Source organism: Oryctolagus cuniculus, chromosome 12 (assembly GCF_964237555.1).
Source record: "Oryctolagus cuniculus chromosome 12, mOryCun1.1, whole genome shotgun sequence".
Taxonomy (NCBI): Eukaryota; Metazoa; Chordata; class Mammalia; order Lagomorpha; family Leporidae; genus Oryctolagus; species Oryctolagus cuniculus.
In genome coordinates, this window is record NC_091443.1 from 101,065,840 (window position 1) to 101,082,189 (window position 16,350).

The 16,350-nt window shown below is 50.9% G+C and overlaps 1 protein-coding gene across 3 annotated transcripts in view; it reads left to right on the forward strand.

Moving 5' to 3' along the window:
- The window catches only part of ZNF592 (zinc finger protein 592), a 55,407-nt gene that overhangs the window by 21,959 nt on the left and 17,098 nt on the right, over positions 1-16,350 (forward strand). For all 3 annotated transcript variants that reach the window (XM_051834234.2, XM_070054559.1, XM_070054558.1), the window contains one exon: positions 12,479-14,717. In XM_051834234.2, the coding sequence (XP_051690194.2) occupies positions 12,498-14,717 (2,220 nt within the window). In that variant the 5' untranslated portion in view covers positions 12,479-12,497. The remainder of the gene's footprint in view (positions 1-12,478; positions 14,718-16,350) is intronic.

Sequence of the window (16,350 nt, forward strand, 5' to 3'; positions counted from 1 at the left end):
GGTGTCCTTTTCTAGTCAGGAGAGGCAGCCCGGAGGCATGTGAGGGTCCCAGAGAGGCACAGTAAAGTTTAGAAGGAAAGAGCCTTGGCAGCGGCTGCCGAGAACAGCCCTGCCTGTCTGTCCTGATGGGAACCGAGCAGGGCGTCTCTGTGCTGCGCGGCGGCGTCCCCGTGGAGTGTGGAGTGTGCCTTCGAGGGCTGATCTGGTGATGTTTCCTGGGTGCACTGGGCAGCTGTTTTCTTCTGCATTGCTGAGAAGCACTGTGAGACTTTTTTTTTTCTTTTTTCTTTTGCTAATGGTTTGAATGTCAGGTGACGCATGGAATGAAACAGTGGCCACTGACCAACTCAGAGCATCTGTGACTTGGAGTCGCTTAGATCTATAAGCAGGCCTTGGGCTGGCACACTGGAGGGCATGGATACATACAGTCATATGGTAGGGAGTTAATTTTATGTAGAAATATGTTCTATTAATTTACTCAGCTTTTACAGCCTGGCCTAGCCTAGCCAATCCTTAAAGTTGTTTGTTTTAAAATTTTTATTTATTTTATTTATTTGAAAGGCAAAGATTGACAGAAGGTTCACTCCCTGAATGCCTGTAATGGAAGGACCAAAGCTCGGGTGGGTGGCAGGGACCTCACTCGAGTAGTTAATCATCGCTGCCTCTCAGGGTGCGCATTAGCAGGAGCTTGGAGATAGGGGTAGAGCACTGCAATGTGACTGTCCAAGTGACAGCTTAACCGCAAGGCCAAATGCATCCCCCTATAGTTGTTTTTTAAGGCCTGCTTGGGGTCTTCCCCCAGGTAATTAGTGACAGCACAGGAGTGAAAGCCAGTTCCCTGTGGTTTACAATTCCTTGTTATTTTAGCTCTACCATTCCTAGTTTGAGGCTTTGTTCTGTGTCCAGGAATGTGGACCTCTTTTTTCCATGTTGTTGATCCTACTGGAGTTTGGTTGAGCTGCCTTCGGTGCCACCGCTGGGAACCACAGCTGTCTTGGTCGGTGCTTGCTAGTGCCCAGGCTGGCACCCTGCAGCCTTTGGGAGCAGCACCTTGTGCTCAGCCTGGTTACTTTTCCCTTCTCCTCTGGTGCAGCTCCCCTTCCTGGTGGAGAAGTTCTACCTGGCAGCCAAGGCAGCACCACCCTTGGCATCCCAGCTTGTTATGCTTTGCCCTGCTGTCTCCTGAGATGCTCCTTTTCCTAAAACAGACAGCTGAGGGTAACTGACATTTGCCTATTTAAAATTTTGTGACCATTACAGGGTGGGCATTTTACCCAAAGATTAAGTCAGTTGTTGGAATGCCCTCCTATCAGCATGCCTGAGTTCATGTTCCAGCTCTCCTCCCAATTCCGGCTTCCTGCTAATGTGCAGCCTGGGAAGCAGCAGGTCATGGCTCGAGTGCTTGGGTTGGTGACTCCCAGGTGGGAGAACTGGGTGGAGTCCCCAGCTCCCTTTCACTTCATTTGGAGAGGAAACAGGTGGATGGGAGCTGTCCTTGTGTCTGTCTCTCTAATAAATAAATAAAAACAAACAAGTTCTTAGCCATCATTAACTATGATCGGACTCAGAGGATATCAGTTGTGGGGGGTGAAGAGTTCACCCACTGCTTGTGAAGCTCCCTCCCTCCCTCCTTTTCCCTCTCTGCCTCCCTTCCTTCCATCCTTCCTTCCATAAACAACAGCAGACGTATCATCTCACAGTCCAGTGTTTCTTCAGTCATGTTGCCTTTCACTTTCACTTTGTAAATCTGCAGCGTGTTATTTGTGTCCTTGTCTTATAAGAATGTCTCCACCAACTTACTGGCCTGTTACTGAACTTTTATTGTTCTACCATTACTGCACTTGGCATTACCAAGAAAAACTGCCTATGGAGTTTAATGCTGTTGGCCGTTTGAAAGTTTTGATGTTGAGGGGAAAAGCCTGCGAGCTTCGTGACCAGTCCTTGGTCCTACTTCTGCACCATTTTTTATTTAACTTCTAGATTTGAATGTGTGGACATTTGTACATTTATAGATATTTATTACCTATAACAGCCTCAGTATATTTTCTGCCTAATGAATAGTGCCATCTTTTATTTGTCTACATCATCAAGCTTCAGAATTCTACCTTATGCTTAGTGTTGAGGTTTGATGAACACACATACACACCTCAGCTGTGCTGCTCCCGCCTCCTAGAAGAGAACAGAGTTCTAGTTTTCAGGCTCTCCTTAGAAAGCCCTCCCTTCTCCTGCACAACTTCAGTCTCATTTCTCAAGCCTCTCCCTCTGCTTTTTCCCAAGGTTAGGGAACCAAACTGCGCAGCACGAGTAGCTGTGGATACAGGGTGGTCTGAGTGAGGGCAGGATCACAAGCTGTAATTTGCTTCCAGTGTCCTTTCTGATAAGGTCCAGTATTTTGGGGGCCTCCTTTGCTGAAACAAGCGACTGTATGTGTTAGGGATTCCTCTCAGCTGGTGCCCAGGCCCCTTTATTGAGTGGTTTACCTTGGAACCCGCTGTTCTAACAGTGTAATTGGGGCCGCTTTCCCAGACCGTCTCTTCATGTTTGCCCTCACGGATGCTCCTTTGCCGGGCTTTTCTTACACAGCCTTGGGAGGACTTGTCATTCAATTTTACTTTTTGATTTGGAACAACTTTAAGGCCATTTGCAAGCATGAAGTTTTCACTTTATTGCTTCAACAAATATGCTTGAGTACCTAGTGGGGATGCAGTGGTCAATACAGAGAAGCTCTTCCTTCGCGAAGCATGCGGCCTAACTTTCTTCAGCCGGATCACTGGGTCCTGAAGTGTTCTCAGTAGGAGACTTCCTTTCAGAAATAATCGTTCACGAGTCCTTACTCAGCGGTGGCGTTCCTATTGGCTGATCACTGGGAGCACACCCATGACTGTGGGTGTGCCTTTTACGACTTGGGAACCCCGTGCTAGGGAGGTCGTGGAAGTGCTAAGCCTCCATGCAGAAGTGGTCACAGTTCCCGTAAGTGGCAGTCACAAAGATCCATACACACAGGCGACATAAGTTCTGTTGGTTTGTTTTTGTTTATGGTGGGATTTTGGCGTTTGAAGTCTGTAGACCTAGTGGTTTCGCCATAATCATGCATTCATACTGGTTCTGTCTAATGGGCTGATTGGGCCTGTTGAGCCCTTCTAAATTGAGGATGCTCCTTCCCCTACCCAAACAATAGGTTTACTTAAATGTTTGGTAACATTCCCTAGGCAAACCAGTAGACAGTAATAAACCGTGGGATTTAGTCCCCCGCCCTTTTGTTCCAGACAGCCATGGAGGAGGAAATCGCCCCGAGAGGGTGCAGTGTCAGGCTGTGGGCCTCGCCTGCTTTTTTGCTTTGGGGGCTTGCACATGTTGTTGCAGAATTCCACCATCTGACCTTCAAGTGAAATTTGCTCTGGGCTTAGCCTTTCCTGTGGACCAGGACTTACTTCTGGGTCAGGCCTGGATCCAGACCCATCAGACCGGAGTGAGCCTCTGCCAAAGGCTCTGCGGAGTGGGCTGTCGTGCCTAGGCTGGTGTTTCTGAACTCAGCTCTGGTCCCCGAGCGGCTGTCCCAGGCAGGACGGGCAACTGCCTGCCTGTGGTTTGCTCTTCCCAACTTCGGCTTGCCGCTTTCAACAGGCTGCACACGCTGGTGAATGCCGAAGCTTTTTGTTTTGACTGCATCTTGTATTTTAATTAAGTTATACCATTGATTTTCTAGCCAGCATTCCCCTGCTGAGTCATGCCACATGGGCTTTAAGAAATTGATATTGGGGCCGGCACTGTGGCGCAGCAGGTTAACGCTCTGGCCTGAAGTGCCAGCATCCCATCTGGGTGCCGGTTTGAATCCCGGCTGCTCCACTTCTGATCCAGCTCTCTGCTATGGCCTGGGAAAGCAGTAGAAGATGGCCCAAATCCTTGGGCCCCTGCACCCGTGTGGGAGACCCGGAGGATTGGCACAGCTCCAGCCGTTGCGACCATTTGGGGAGTGAACCATCGAATGGAAGACCTCTCTCTCTCTGCCTCTCCTCTCTCTGTGTAACTCTTTTAAATAAATAAATAAATCTTGGGGAAAAAAAGAAGTTGATATTAATGATGTTTAGACTCCTGTATGAGGAGCACCTCAATTTTTTTCTTTTTGTATATTAAAAATATAATTTAGGGGCCAGCATTGTGGCGTAATGGGTAAAGCCACAGCCTGTGATGCCAGCAACCCATGCGGGCACTGGTCTGTGTCCCTGCTGCTCCACTTCTGATCCAGCTCCCTGCTAATGGCCTGGAAAAAGCAGCAGAGGATCACCCAAAGTGCTTGGGCCCCTGCCACCCAAATGGGAGGCCCAGAAGGTCCTGGCTGCTGCCTCAGCTGTGGCCATTGTGGCTATCTGCGAAGTGAACCAGAGGATAGAAGATCTCTGTCTCTCCTACTCTATCTGTAACTCTGACTTTCAAATAAATAATTATTTTTAAAATGTATATATAATTTAATAAAATTACATGAGTAATAATGATTTTAATAAATTAGAATCTGAAAATAAGTAAGATCATTTCATCATCTGTGGATACTTTTAAGATTTTGGTGTATTCTAGCCTTTTTCAATAACAATATGCATTTTTACTTGAAATAGAGTTTGTTCTTTTTTTTTAATTTTTATTTTATTTTTTTGACAGGCAGAGTGGACAGTGAGAGAGAGAGACAGAGAGAAAGGTCTTCCTTTGTTGTTGGTTCACCCTCCAATGGCCGCCGCAGCCGGCGCACTGCGGCCGGCGCACCGCGCTGATCCGATGGCAGGAGCCAGGTGCTTCTCCTGGTTTCCCATGGGGTGCAGGGCCCAAGCACTTGGGCCATCCTCCACTGCACTCCCGGGCCACAGCAGAGAGCTGGCCTGGAAGAGGGGCAACCGGGACAGAATCTGGCGCCCCGACCGGGACTAGAACCCGGAGGATTAGCCTAGTGAGCCGCGGCGCCGGCCTTAGAGTTTGTTCTGTGTATACACTTCAGACTCCTCTCATCCAATATCAGGAGCATTCCTAATTGCCTTAAGTATTGATCTAGTGTATGATTTATGATGATGACTAGTGTTGTACGACAATTATTTACATTTTTTAAGATTTATTTATTTATTTGAAAGAGTTACACAGAGAGAAAGAGAGAGGTCTTCCATTCAATGGTTCACTCCCCAGTTGGCCACAGAGAGAGAGAGAGAGAGAGAGAGAGAGAGGTCTGCACCGATCTGAAGCCAGGAGCCAGGAACTTCTTCTGGGTCTCCCACACAGGTACAGGGGCCCAAGGACTTGGGCCATCTTCTACTGCTTTCCCAGGCCACAGCAGAGAGCTAGATTGGAAGTGGAGCAACTGGGATTCAAACCGGTGCCCATATGGGATGCCAGTGCTTCAGGCTAGGGTGTTAACCCGCTGTGCCACAGTGCTGGCCCCTTACATATTTGATTGTGTGTGATATTGTAGCTTATTGAAGCAGTTTCTTTTTTTTTTCTGTATTAGTTAAATGTCAGATTATTAAGTTCACATTGTCTGCCTTGTATCATGCTAGCCAGCTGAGAAAATGAAACACATGCATGTAAAACAATTGTCAAACAAAACATAATTTTACAGCTTAGATTTCTGAATTGGATGTAGTCATAAAGAAAGATATCAATATACACTTTTTTGTAAATATGTTTTAGCTATATCACAGAATACTGCTGATCTTTTTTTTTTTTTTTTTAAGATTTGTTTTATTTATTTGAAAGAGTTACAGAGAAAGGTAGAGACACAGAGAGAGGTTTTTCCATCCGCTGGTTCACTCCCCAGATGGCCACAACGACCAGAGCTGTGCCGATCCGAAGACAGGAGCCAGGAGCTTCTTCCAGATCTCCCACGTGGGTGCAGGGGCCCAAGGGCTTGGACCATCTTCTACTACTATCCCAGGCCATAGCAGAGAGCTGGATTGGAAGAGGAGCAGCTGGCACTAGAACCGGCGTCCATATAGGATGCCAGCACTTCATGCCAGAGCATTAACCCGCTGCGCCACAGTGCCGGCCCCAGTACTGCTGATCTTAAAGATTTATTTGCCTTTTATGACTAAGGACATATACTTATTAGTATTGTATTTCAGGCACTTCGATTACTATACAGTTACTCAACCAATTTTACTATCTCTCTGATAGAGATTGAAAGGTCAAATATCAAAGGTTATTGAGGTAGAAAACCATAAAGTCAAATTTTTGGCCTTTCAACATTTTTTAAAGATTTATTTATTTATTTGAAAGGCAGAGTTATAGAGAGGCAGAGACAGAAAGAGTGGGAGAGTGAGTGAGTGAGAGATCTTTCGTCTGCTGGTTCACTCCCTAAATGGTTGCAGTGGCCAGAGCTGGGCCAATCCAAAGCCAGGAGCTTCTTCTAGGCCATAGCAGAGAGCTAGATCGGAAGTGGAGCAGCCTGGACTCGAACTGGCACCCATAAGGGCTGCTGGCACTGCAGGTGGTGGCTTTACCCGCTACTCCAGTCCCGGCCCCTGTCTTTCAGCAATCTTGAACCAGTTTCTTATTGTTGAGCGATTAGGTTGTACCCCCCTTTCCATTACCAGTGATCCTGTCACACTTGTTCTTGTCCTTTGCCTCTGCATTCCTCAGGGTGAATGTCAGGCTTTCGGCAGGCATTGCTCAGTCACCCCTGCGACAGGTCAGATCAGCCACACTGCTGTTAGTGCGCTGCTGGGTGGAGATGATTATTACTTTTGGAAACCCTTGTTCAGATTTTTTTTTTTTTTTAAAGATTTCTTTGTTTATTTGAATGGCAGAGTTACGGTGGGGGGTGGGGGGTAGGGGGAAGGCGGAGATAGAGAGGGAGGGAGAAGAAGAGGTCTTCCATCCACTGCTTCACTCCCCAGATGTCCACAATGGCCAGGGTTGGACCAGGCTGAAGCCAGAAGCCTAGAACTCCACCTGGGCCTCTCACGTGGATGTGGGTTCCAGGGATTTGGGGCATCTTCCACTGGTTTCCCAAGTGATTAGCAGGGAGCAGGATTAGAAGCAGAGCAGCCTGGACTTCAGCCAGTGCCCATATAGGATGCTGGCACTGCATACAGTGGCTTAGCCAGTTGAGCCCATGATTTATTTATGTATTTGAAAAGGCAGAGCTGCAAAGAGAGAGAGAGAGAGAAAATCTTTCATCTGCTGCTTCACTCCCCAGATGGCTACAGTGGCCAGAGCTGTGCCAATCCGAAGTCAGGAGCCTGGAGCTTCTTCCAGGACTTCCACATGGGTGCAGGGGCCCAAGGAGTTGGGCCATCTTCTGCTGCTTTTCCAGGCTGTAGCAGAGAGTTGGATCAGAAGTGGAGCAGCTGGGACTCGAACAGGTGCACATATGGGATGCTGGCATTGTAGGTGGTAGCTTTATCTGCTGTGCCACAACACTGGATCCTCATTTTTTAAAATTAATTAATTTTTCAAAATTACACTTACTTGACAGAGAGTGAGAAAGACAGACTAGTTCACTTCCCAAATGCCTGCAACAGCGGGGGCTGGACGAGGCTGAGGTTGGGTGGGTGCTGGGAATTTCATCCAGGTCTCCCATGTGGGTGGGAGGGACCCAACTACCTCCAAGGGTGTGCATTAGCAAGAAGCTAGAATTGGGAGCAGAGCCCAAGCTCTTGAACCCAAGCCGTCAGATTCCATATGGGATGTGGGCTTCTCAAGCAGTGCAGTTGAAACCTGCCCATTTGAAGTACCTTTCTATTAACATGTTAATGACAGTAACTGTGGGTTCCAGTTACTCCTTATGGTTTGTTATTTGCCGCCCTCCCTCTACTCACCCTTGTTTCTAAACTTTAGAAATTTTATTTATTTGAAAAGTAGAGAGACAGAGACAGAGATCTGTATTCAGGTACACTACCTATATACCTGCAACAGCATGAACTGGGCCAGGCTGAAGCCAGGAGTCTGGGACCCAGGTGCTCGGGCCACCACCTGCTGCCTCTCAGGGTGCACTTGTAGGAAGCCAGATTCCGAAACAGAGCCAGGACTCGGACTCCTTTCCAGATAGCCCAGTGTGGGATGTGGTTGGCCCAAGTGGTGACTTCACTCTGCTGTGCCAAACTTTCTTGGTTCCCTTTTAACCTTATGCTGGCAAGGGTTTTGATGAAAACAACTTTTAATTGCTTATCTTTTCTTTCTTCTTTTTCTTTTTTTGAATATTTTCTTTTGTTTTTATAAAAGGGTATTTTCATTAATTCCTGTCATCTCCTTGTAAACTGTGATACTTTAGAGCAAGGTTCAAAGGAATACAATAACATACATGGTACATGCCTTGTCCACTGTTACGGATGGCTGTTGTCTTTTATTTTCCTCACCAGGACTAAATAGAAACAGGTCCTGATCTTTGGCTTTCAAAAGCTTCAGCTTTGGTGTTTACAGTTGTTAAGAAAGGTTATTCCTGCTGCTGGCTTTGGTGTTGCAATCGTAAGAAAGGTTATTCCTGCTGCGGCTGTTGAACTGCCACACCATTCACAGTGTACTCACTTCACCTGTGACCGTGCTCAGCCATCCCAGAGATTTCTCCATGAGGACAGCATTACTTTCATCTAACATCATATCTCTGCTGCAAGCTCCGACCACTTTGTGAGGCAGCAGCAGGCTCCCAGCTCCTCCTCGCACACACTACCTCCATCTCCCCTCTCTTACACAATTTTCCTACCTCCTCAAGGGACCAATCTCCTCTGTCCTTCTCTCTAGGTGGAAAGAGGGGAGGGAGGGAAGGGGATAAGTGTACAAAGTGAGCATCATGCAGGTGTTTCCTTACAGCGATCTATTGGCATCAGGCTGCCCAGCGCTTGCGCTGATCTCAGGAGACTCCTCCTGTTTGTGGGTTTCAACACTTCTCAATGCAGGAGACAATCATTTGTTCAGTTGGAGTACCAGCTGCTCCGCTTCTGATCCAGCTCCCTTCTAACACATCCTGGGAGGCAACAGAGGATGGCCCAGATGCTTGGGCCCCTGCCACCCATGTGGGAGATCAGCATGGGGTTCCAGGCTCCTAGCTTTGGCCTGGCACAGACCTGCTGTTGTAGACATTTGGAGAGTAAACCAGCAGGTAGAAGATGACTCTTTCCTTTTTTCCTGCCTTTCAAATGGATGAAAATAGATAAATATGCATTTTGAGAAAACTATAACGTCAATCTGTCAGCCCAAAAACTTTGGAAAAAAGATAACTACCAGTCATCCCATCACCATGCACAATTGTTTTTCCTTTTCCTTGGCTCAAATGCATATATTAGATTTTTTTGTTTTGTTTTGTTTTTGACAGGCAGAGTGGACAGTGAGAGAGAGAGACAGAGAGAAAGGTCTTCCTTTTGCCGTTGGTTCACCCTCCAATGGCCGCCGCGGCCGGCGCGCTGCGGCCGGCGCACCGCGCTGATCCGGTGGCAGGAGCCAGGAGCCAGGTGCTTCTCCTGGTCTCCCATGGGGTGCAGGGCCCAAGCACCTGGGCCATCCTCCACTGCACTCCCTGGCCACAGCAGAGGGCTGGCCTGGAAGAGGGGCAACCGGGACAGAATCCGGCGCCCCAACCGGGACTAGAACCCGGTGTGCCGGCGCCGCTAGGCAGAGGATTAGCCTAGTGAGCCGCGGCGCCGGCCAGATTTTTTAAACTCAACTTTTAAGCAGAGCTCCATGTTCCATGTGCCCAATGAGTATATTTCACAATTACAGTTTTTATTGACAGCATAATAGCTCATTAGGTATTTAACCATTCCCTGTTCTTGGCCATTTAGATTCTTTCCGTGTGTATGCTCCTCTTTATTTATTTGAAAGAGGTACAGAGAGAGAGCAAGCTAGCATGAGATCTTCCATCTGCTGGGTCACTCCCCAGGTGGCTGCAATGGCTGGAGCTGGGCTGATCTGAAGCCAGGAGCCAGGAGCCAGGAGCTTCTTCTGGGCCTCCCACATGGGTGCAGGGGCCCAAGGACCTGGGCCATCCTCTGCTGCCCCCCCCCCCCCCCCCCCCCCGGCACGTTAGCAGGGAGCTGGATTGGAAATGGAGCAGCTGGGACCCAAAATGGCAGCCATATGGGATTCCGGCGCTGCAGACAGCGGCTCTGCCTGCTACACCGCAGTGCTGGCCCATGTTTCTCTTTAGTGATGCTTTAATGATGCTGTAGCATTACAGTTTTGCATATAACTTTTGAGAAGTTCTGTTCTTGGATGAATTTGTGAAATGGGTGCCTGGACCCAGGGGTTTGCCACTTACCTGACCTTGTGCAGCTGCCCTTTGGCCTTAGGTTTCCTCTGTCACAATAGCTCTGTAACTCTGCTTCCCCAGATCATAAGGGAACCGGGAGTATTAAGTTAAAGTAGAATGCAGGCTTCTGTGTGTGTGTATAGAGTGCAGGTTTCTGTTTGTGTGTATAGAATGTAGGTTTCTGTTTGTATGTTAAGTTAAAACAGCTCAGGCTTCCCTGGAACTGTCCCCTGACTGCTTTGGTACCTGTACAGTACCTTGCGAATCACCCTGTTCCTTAGGTTTAATTCACCAATCAGTAACAATTTTAGGGTGAGAAATAAGGAATGAAGTACATCTGTTGCATAGAGGGCAAAACTACCTAGGGAATGATATGATTTTCTAGAGTTTATTCATGAGGTGGACAGATTCTGGCAGTAGCAAATTGTTTTGGTTTTGATTGAATTTCTGTGACTCCCAACACTCCCCCCCCCCCAAAAAAAAAAAAAAAAAGAAAATGTTATAAAGATGGTGATTACTTACTGGGAGTAAATTGGCAAAGGAAGTTGTAGTCATGTATCACATATGAATCAGAAGTTTTCTAAAGGAAAGAAGAGCTGAACAATTCTTAAAAATAAATAGGCCGGCGCCGTGGCTCACTAGGCTAATCCTCTGCCTAGCGGCGCAGGCACACCGGGTTCTAGTCCCGGTCGGGGCGCCGGATTCTGTCCCGGTTGCCCCTCTTCCAGGCCAGCTCTCTGCTGTGGCCAGGGAGTGCAGTGGAGGATGGCCCAGGTGCTTGGGCCCTGCACCCCATGGGAGACCAGGAAAAGCACCTGGCTCCTGGCTCCTGCCATCGGATCAGCGCGGTGATTAGAAAAAAAAAAAATAAATAAATAAAAAGACGGAGTGATGGGCGGTTCTCCAGTGTACAGGATCAAGGGTGAGTGATGTTCCCTGAGAGATCAGGAGAGCATACTGGGAGTACACTCTCTTTCTGACTGTGCAGCAGCCTGGGGTTTCCAGGTATTGAGGTTTAAGACCTGCTACTCATGCTTGTCACTACATATGCATTTTCATTTATTTATTTATTTATTGACAGGCAGAATAGACAGAGAGAGAGACAGAGAGAAAGGTCTTCCTTTTGCCGTTGGTTCACCCTACAATGGCCGCCACGGCTGGCGTGCTGCGGCCGGCGCACCACACTGATCCGATGGCAGGAGCCAGGTGCTTCTCCTGGTCTCCCATGGGGTGCAGGGCCCAAGCACTTGGGCCATCCTCCACTGCACTTCCGGGCCACAGCAGAGAGCTGGCCTGGAAGAGGGGCAACCGGGACAGAATCTGGCGCCCTGACCGGGACTAGAACCCGGTGTGCCGGCGCCGCAAGGCGGAAGATTAGCCTAGTGAGCCGCGACGTCGGCTTACATATGCATTTTCCTCCCATGTTTCCCCCTACCTATATATACAGCATTTAAAAAAATTTTAAAGACTTACTTATTTCTTTGAGAGGCAGAGTTGCAGACAGAGAGAGAGGTCTTCCATCCGCTGGTTCACTCCCCAAATGGCCGCAATGGCTGGGGCTGGGCCAATTCAAAGCCAGGAACAGGAACTTCTTCTGGGTCTTCCATGTGGGTGCAAGGGCCCAAGCACCTGGGCCATCTTCCACTGCTTTCCCAGGTGCATTAGAGAGCTGAATCGGAAGAGGAGCAGCCAGGACTTGAACTGGCACCCATAGAGGATGCTGGCGCTCCAGGCAGAGGCTTAGCATACTATGGCACAGTGCTGGCCCTGTATATTTAAAGTTTTAAAATTTATTTTCATTTTTTATGCCAGAGAGGGATATTTTTCACCTACTAGTTCACTCTCTAAATGCCTGCAATAGCCAGGGCTGGGCCAGGGTGAATCCAGGAGCCAGGAACTGCATCTGGTTCTCCCATGTGGGTGGCAGAACCCAAGTACTTGGGCCTCCTCCGCTGCCTCCCAGGCACATTAGCAGGAAGATGATTGGAAGTGCAGATAGCCAGGACTTGACCAGACACTCCAACATGGGATGTGGGCATCCCAATCCCTGACTTAAACCGCTGCGTCAGGTGTATCCATCTATGTTTTAGAAATCTGCTGGGGTAAAACTCAGGTATGGGACTTCCTGTCATAGTGTGTGGGGCCCTGCATGGGGGTGTCTGACGTATATGGTGCTGTAATGGTGTGAGATGAGCATGGTTAAAGACGGAGCCCAGAGTGTCCCAGTGGTCACAGGTCTGTTCTCTGTTTCTGTTACAGCCCTTGCCACTGTGCAGCCATGGGGGATATGAAAACCCCAGATTTTGATGATCTTCTGGCTGCCTTTGACATCCCAGACCCCACCAGCCTTGATGCCAAGGAGGCCATCCACACACCCAGCGAGGAGAATGAGAGTCCTCTTAAAGCCCCAGGCATGTGTATGGATGAGAGTCTGTCCTTGTCTCACTCGGGATCAGCCCCAGACGTGCCGGCCGTGAGTGTCATTGTCAAGAACACCAGCCGCCAGGAGTCGTTTGAAGCGGAGAAAGACCCCATTGCCCCCAGCCTCCTGCACAATGGGTTCCGGGGCTCAGACCTGCCTCCCGACTCCCACAACTGCGGGAAGTTTGAGTCCACTTTCATGAATGGAGGCAGTGCCAGGAGTTTTCCTGGCAAGCTGGAGCCCTCCAAGTCAGAGCCATTGCCCACCTTCAACCAGTTTAGTCCAATCTCCAGCCCAGAGCCTGAGGACCCCATCAAAGATAACGGGTTTGGGACAAAGCCCAAGCACTCTGACAGTTACTTCTCACCACCTCCTGGGTGCGGGGCTGTGGGGGGCCCAGTCCTGGAGGCTCTGGCCAAGTTTCCAGTCCCGGAGTTGCATATGTTCGATCACTTTTGTAAGAAAGAACCCAAGCCAGAACCCCTGTCCTTGGGATCCCAGCAGGAGCAGGATAGAGGTGAGCAGAAGGCAGTGGATCCTCACAAAGAGCTGGATGCCCGGCGATTCTTCGGGGAAGCTTTGGAGTTCACCAGCCACCCTAGCAACAGCATTACAGAGCCTAAGCGGCTTGCCCCAGAGCTTGGGTCATGCTCCTCAGTGCCCCCCAGGCAGCGTCTCAAGCCGGCTCATTCCAAGCTGTCCTCTTGTGTTGCAGCCTTGGTGGCCCTGCAGGCCAAAAGAGTGGCCAGTGTCACCAAGGAGGATTCGCCTGGCCACACAAAGGATTCCTCAGGGCCTACTAAAGAGGGTCCCAAAGGCAGCCCCAAAATGCCCAAGTCACCAAAGAGTCCCCGAAGCCCTCTGGAGGCCACTAGGAAAAGCGTCAAGCCATCAGACAGCCCTCGGAGCATTTGCAGTGACAGCAGCAGCAAAGGCTCCCCCTCCGTGGCTGCCAGCTCCCCACCAGCAATTCCCAAAGTCAGGATCAAAACCATTAAGACATCCTCGGGGGAAATCAAACGGACCGTCACGAGGATCCTGCCAGACCCCGATGATCCAAGTAAGTCCCCCGTTGGGTCACCTCTAGGAAGCACTGTTGCTGAGGCCCCAAGCGAGGTGCCAGGGGATGAAGTCACGGCCCTGCCTGTGGAGGAGCACTTTCCTGAGCCTGGCACAAATTCAGGGAGCCCCCAGGGTGACAAGAAAGGGGACGAGAGCATGACAAAGGCCAGTGACTCTTCATCTCCCTGCTCTGGGCCCCGGGTCCCTAAGGGGGCTGCCGTGGGCTCACAGCTGGGCAAGAAGCAACAGAGCACAGCGCTGCAGGCATCTGCCCTGGGCCCAGCCAACCTCCTGCCCAAAGCCGTGCACCTGGCCAACCTGAACCTGGTCCCCCACAGCGTTGCCGCATCCGTGACAGCCAAATCCTCGGCACAGAGACGGAACCAGACGCAGCTCACGCAGATGTCGGTGCCCCTGGTCCACCAGGTGAAAAAGGCTGCCCCACTCGTGGTGGAGGTCTTCAACAGGGTCCTCCACAGCTCCAACCCCGTGCCCCTCTACGCGCCAAATCTCAGCCCCCCTGCAGACAGCAGGATCCACGTGCCGGCCAGTGGGTACTGCTGCCTGGAGTGTGGGGATGCGTTTGCCTTAGAGAAGAGCCTGAGCCAGCACTACGGCCGGCGGAGCGTCCACATCGAGGTGCTGTGCACGCTGTGCTCCAAGACGCTGCTCTTCTTCAACAAGTGCAGCCTGCTGCGGCACGCCCGCGACCACAAGAGCAAGGGCTTGGTCATGCAGTGCTCTCAGCTGCTCGTGAAGCCCATCTCCGCCGACCAGATGTTCGTGTCGCCCCCTGCAAACGCCACAGCACCAGCAGCCCCGGCCCCCGCTCCCTCCCCTAAGCCTGGCCTCCCTGCTGGCGGTGCCAGCCCCCCTCCTCCAGCCTTGCCACTCTACCCAGACCCCGTGAGGCTCATCCGGTACGGAATCAAGTGTCCTGAATGTCACAAGCAGATGCGAGACTACATGGTCTTGGCTGCACATTTCCAGAGGACAGAAGAAGCCGAGGGGCTGGTAAGCAGACCCTCCCCGCGATGGGAAGGGGCCCTGCCATGCTTGGGCACAGAGAGAAGTGGTCATTGACGTGGGGGCAGTGGAAGAGTCTGAGGAGAGGATGTCTGGCTCCGCGGTTAGTGACCTGCCTGAATCAGGAATGCTTGGTGTGTGCTGGAAAGGGCGTCCTGCCCGCAGCTGAGGCAGACCCTGGGCCAAGCGTGTTTACAGACATACCCACAGTCGCTCAGCTCCTCCTCCAGGGGCTGTCAGGGTGCAGTGTGGGGCTTGGGTAGGCCTCTAGGGGACAGTCCTCGGGTCTCTGGCAGCCCAGATGGGTGAGCCCCTGCCCCTGTGCCTGTCTGTTCTCTAGGAATCGTGCCCTTGGTGAGATCCTGTCTTCCCTGCTGTGGATGCAGCTGTTTTTGCAGAGTCCCTCTGGGGAAGGTGCAGCAGGGCCAGCAGCAGGACCTGGGGGTCCCAGTGGAGGCCTTGCAGGCCTCCTTCCCTCTGTGTTCTCGCTGCCCCAGGCAAGCAGGTGGATCATGCTGCTTGTCTGACACTTGGTTAAGCTTGAGGGGGGCTTTTATTATTATTATTATTATTATTATTAAAGGTTTATTTTATTTATTTGAAAGAGAGTTACACACAGAGAGAGGGAGAGACAGAGAGAGTGATCTTCCATCTGCTGGTTCACTCTCCAAGTGGTTGCAACAGCCAGAGCTGGGCCAGGCCAGAGCCAGGAGATTCATCTGGGTCTTCCACATGGGTGCAGTGGCCCAAGCACTTGGGCCATCTTCCACTGCTTTTCCCAAGCTCATTAGCAGGGAGCTGGATGTGAAGTAGAACAGCTGGGACTCGAACTGTTGCCCATATGGGATGTGGGTGCTGTAGGTTGAGGCTTTACCCGCTATGTCACAGCGCCAGCGGAGGGGGAGGAGGATCTGTTTTCTGGGCAGGGGTCTTTGGTTTTCCTCACCATGCAGCCAAGCCCACCCCTCTCTGTAGCCAGGGCCACAGAGCCCTGTGGGGAAAGCAAGACAGCAGTTTTTACTCTGGTCCAGCCACGGGCCTAGGCGCATACTGGTGGCCATTGGGCTTTGCACACATTTTCCCAGTGCCCAGTGTGTGTGGGGCTCTGTGCTCTGCTGAGTGGGGGTGCCAACACCAGGGAGTCTCGCCTTCCTCCAGGAGTGCATGGTGGCTTAGCAAGGGTAGGGCCACTGCCCAAAAGGCTGTGAACCTCGTCACAGTACCACAGAGGAGCTAATTCACACTGACTCCAGGCAGAGGTAACATGTAAGCTGGGCCTGCAAGGGTGAGTTTGGAGAAGGGCAAAGGGGCAGAGGCCTGTGGGGTGCAGAGTGGGTTTGAGGAGCAGGGAGTCGCTGGTGTGAGGCTGGCCTTGGGGGAGTTGTGGAGGAGGCAGGAGGGAGAGCCTGACAGGCCTGCGGAGCCCCTCTGTGGCCGCTCAGTTCACCTTCTTTCCCTTTCAGTTTGTGTTTTCCTTTGGATGCCTCAGAGTGATTGTGGCCCAGCCCATTCCCCTGGGGCCTCCGTGTTCCTGCTTGACCAGCATGCTTGGCTTGGGCCAGGAGCACTTTTTCTCAGTCACGTGACCAGGACCCTTGGCAGTGGAAGGCCTGGGCTCGTG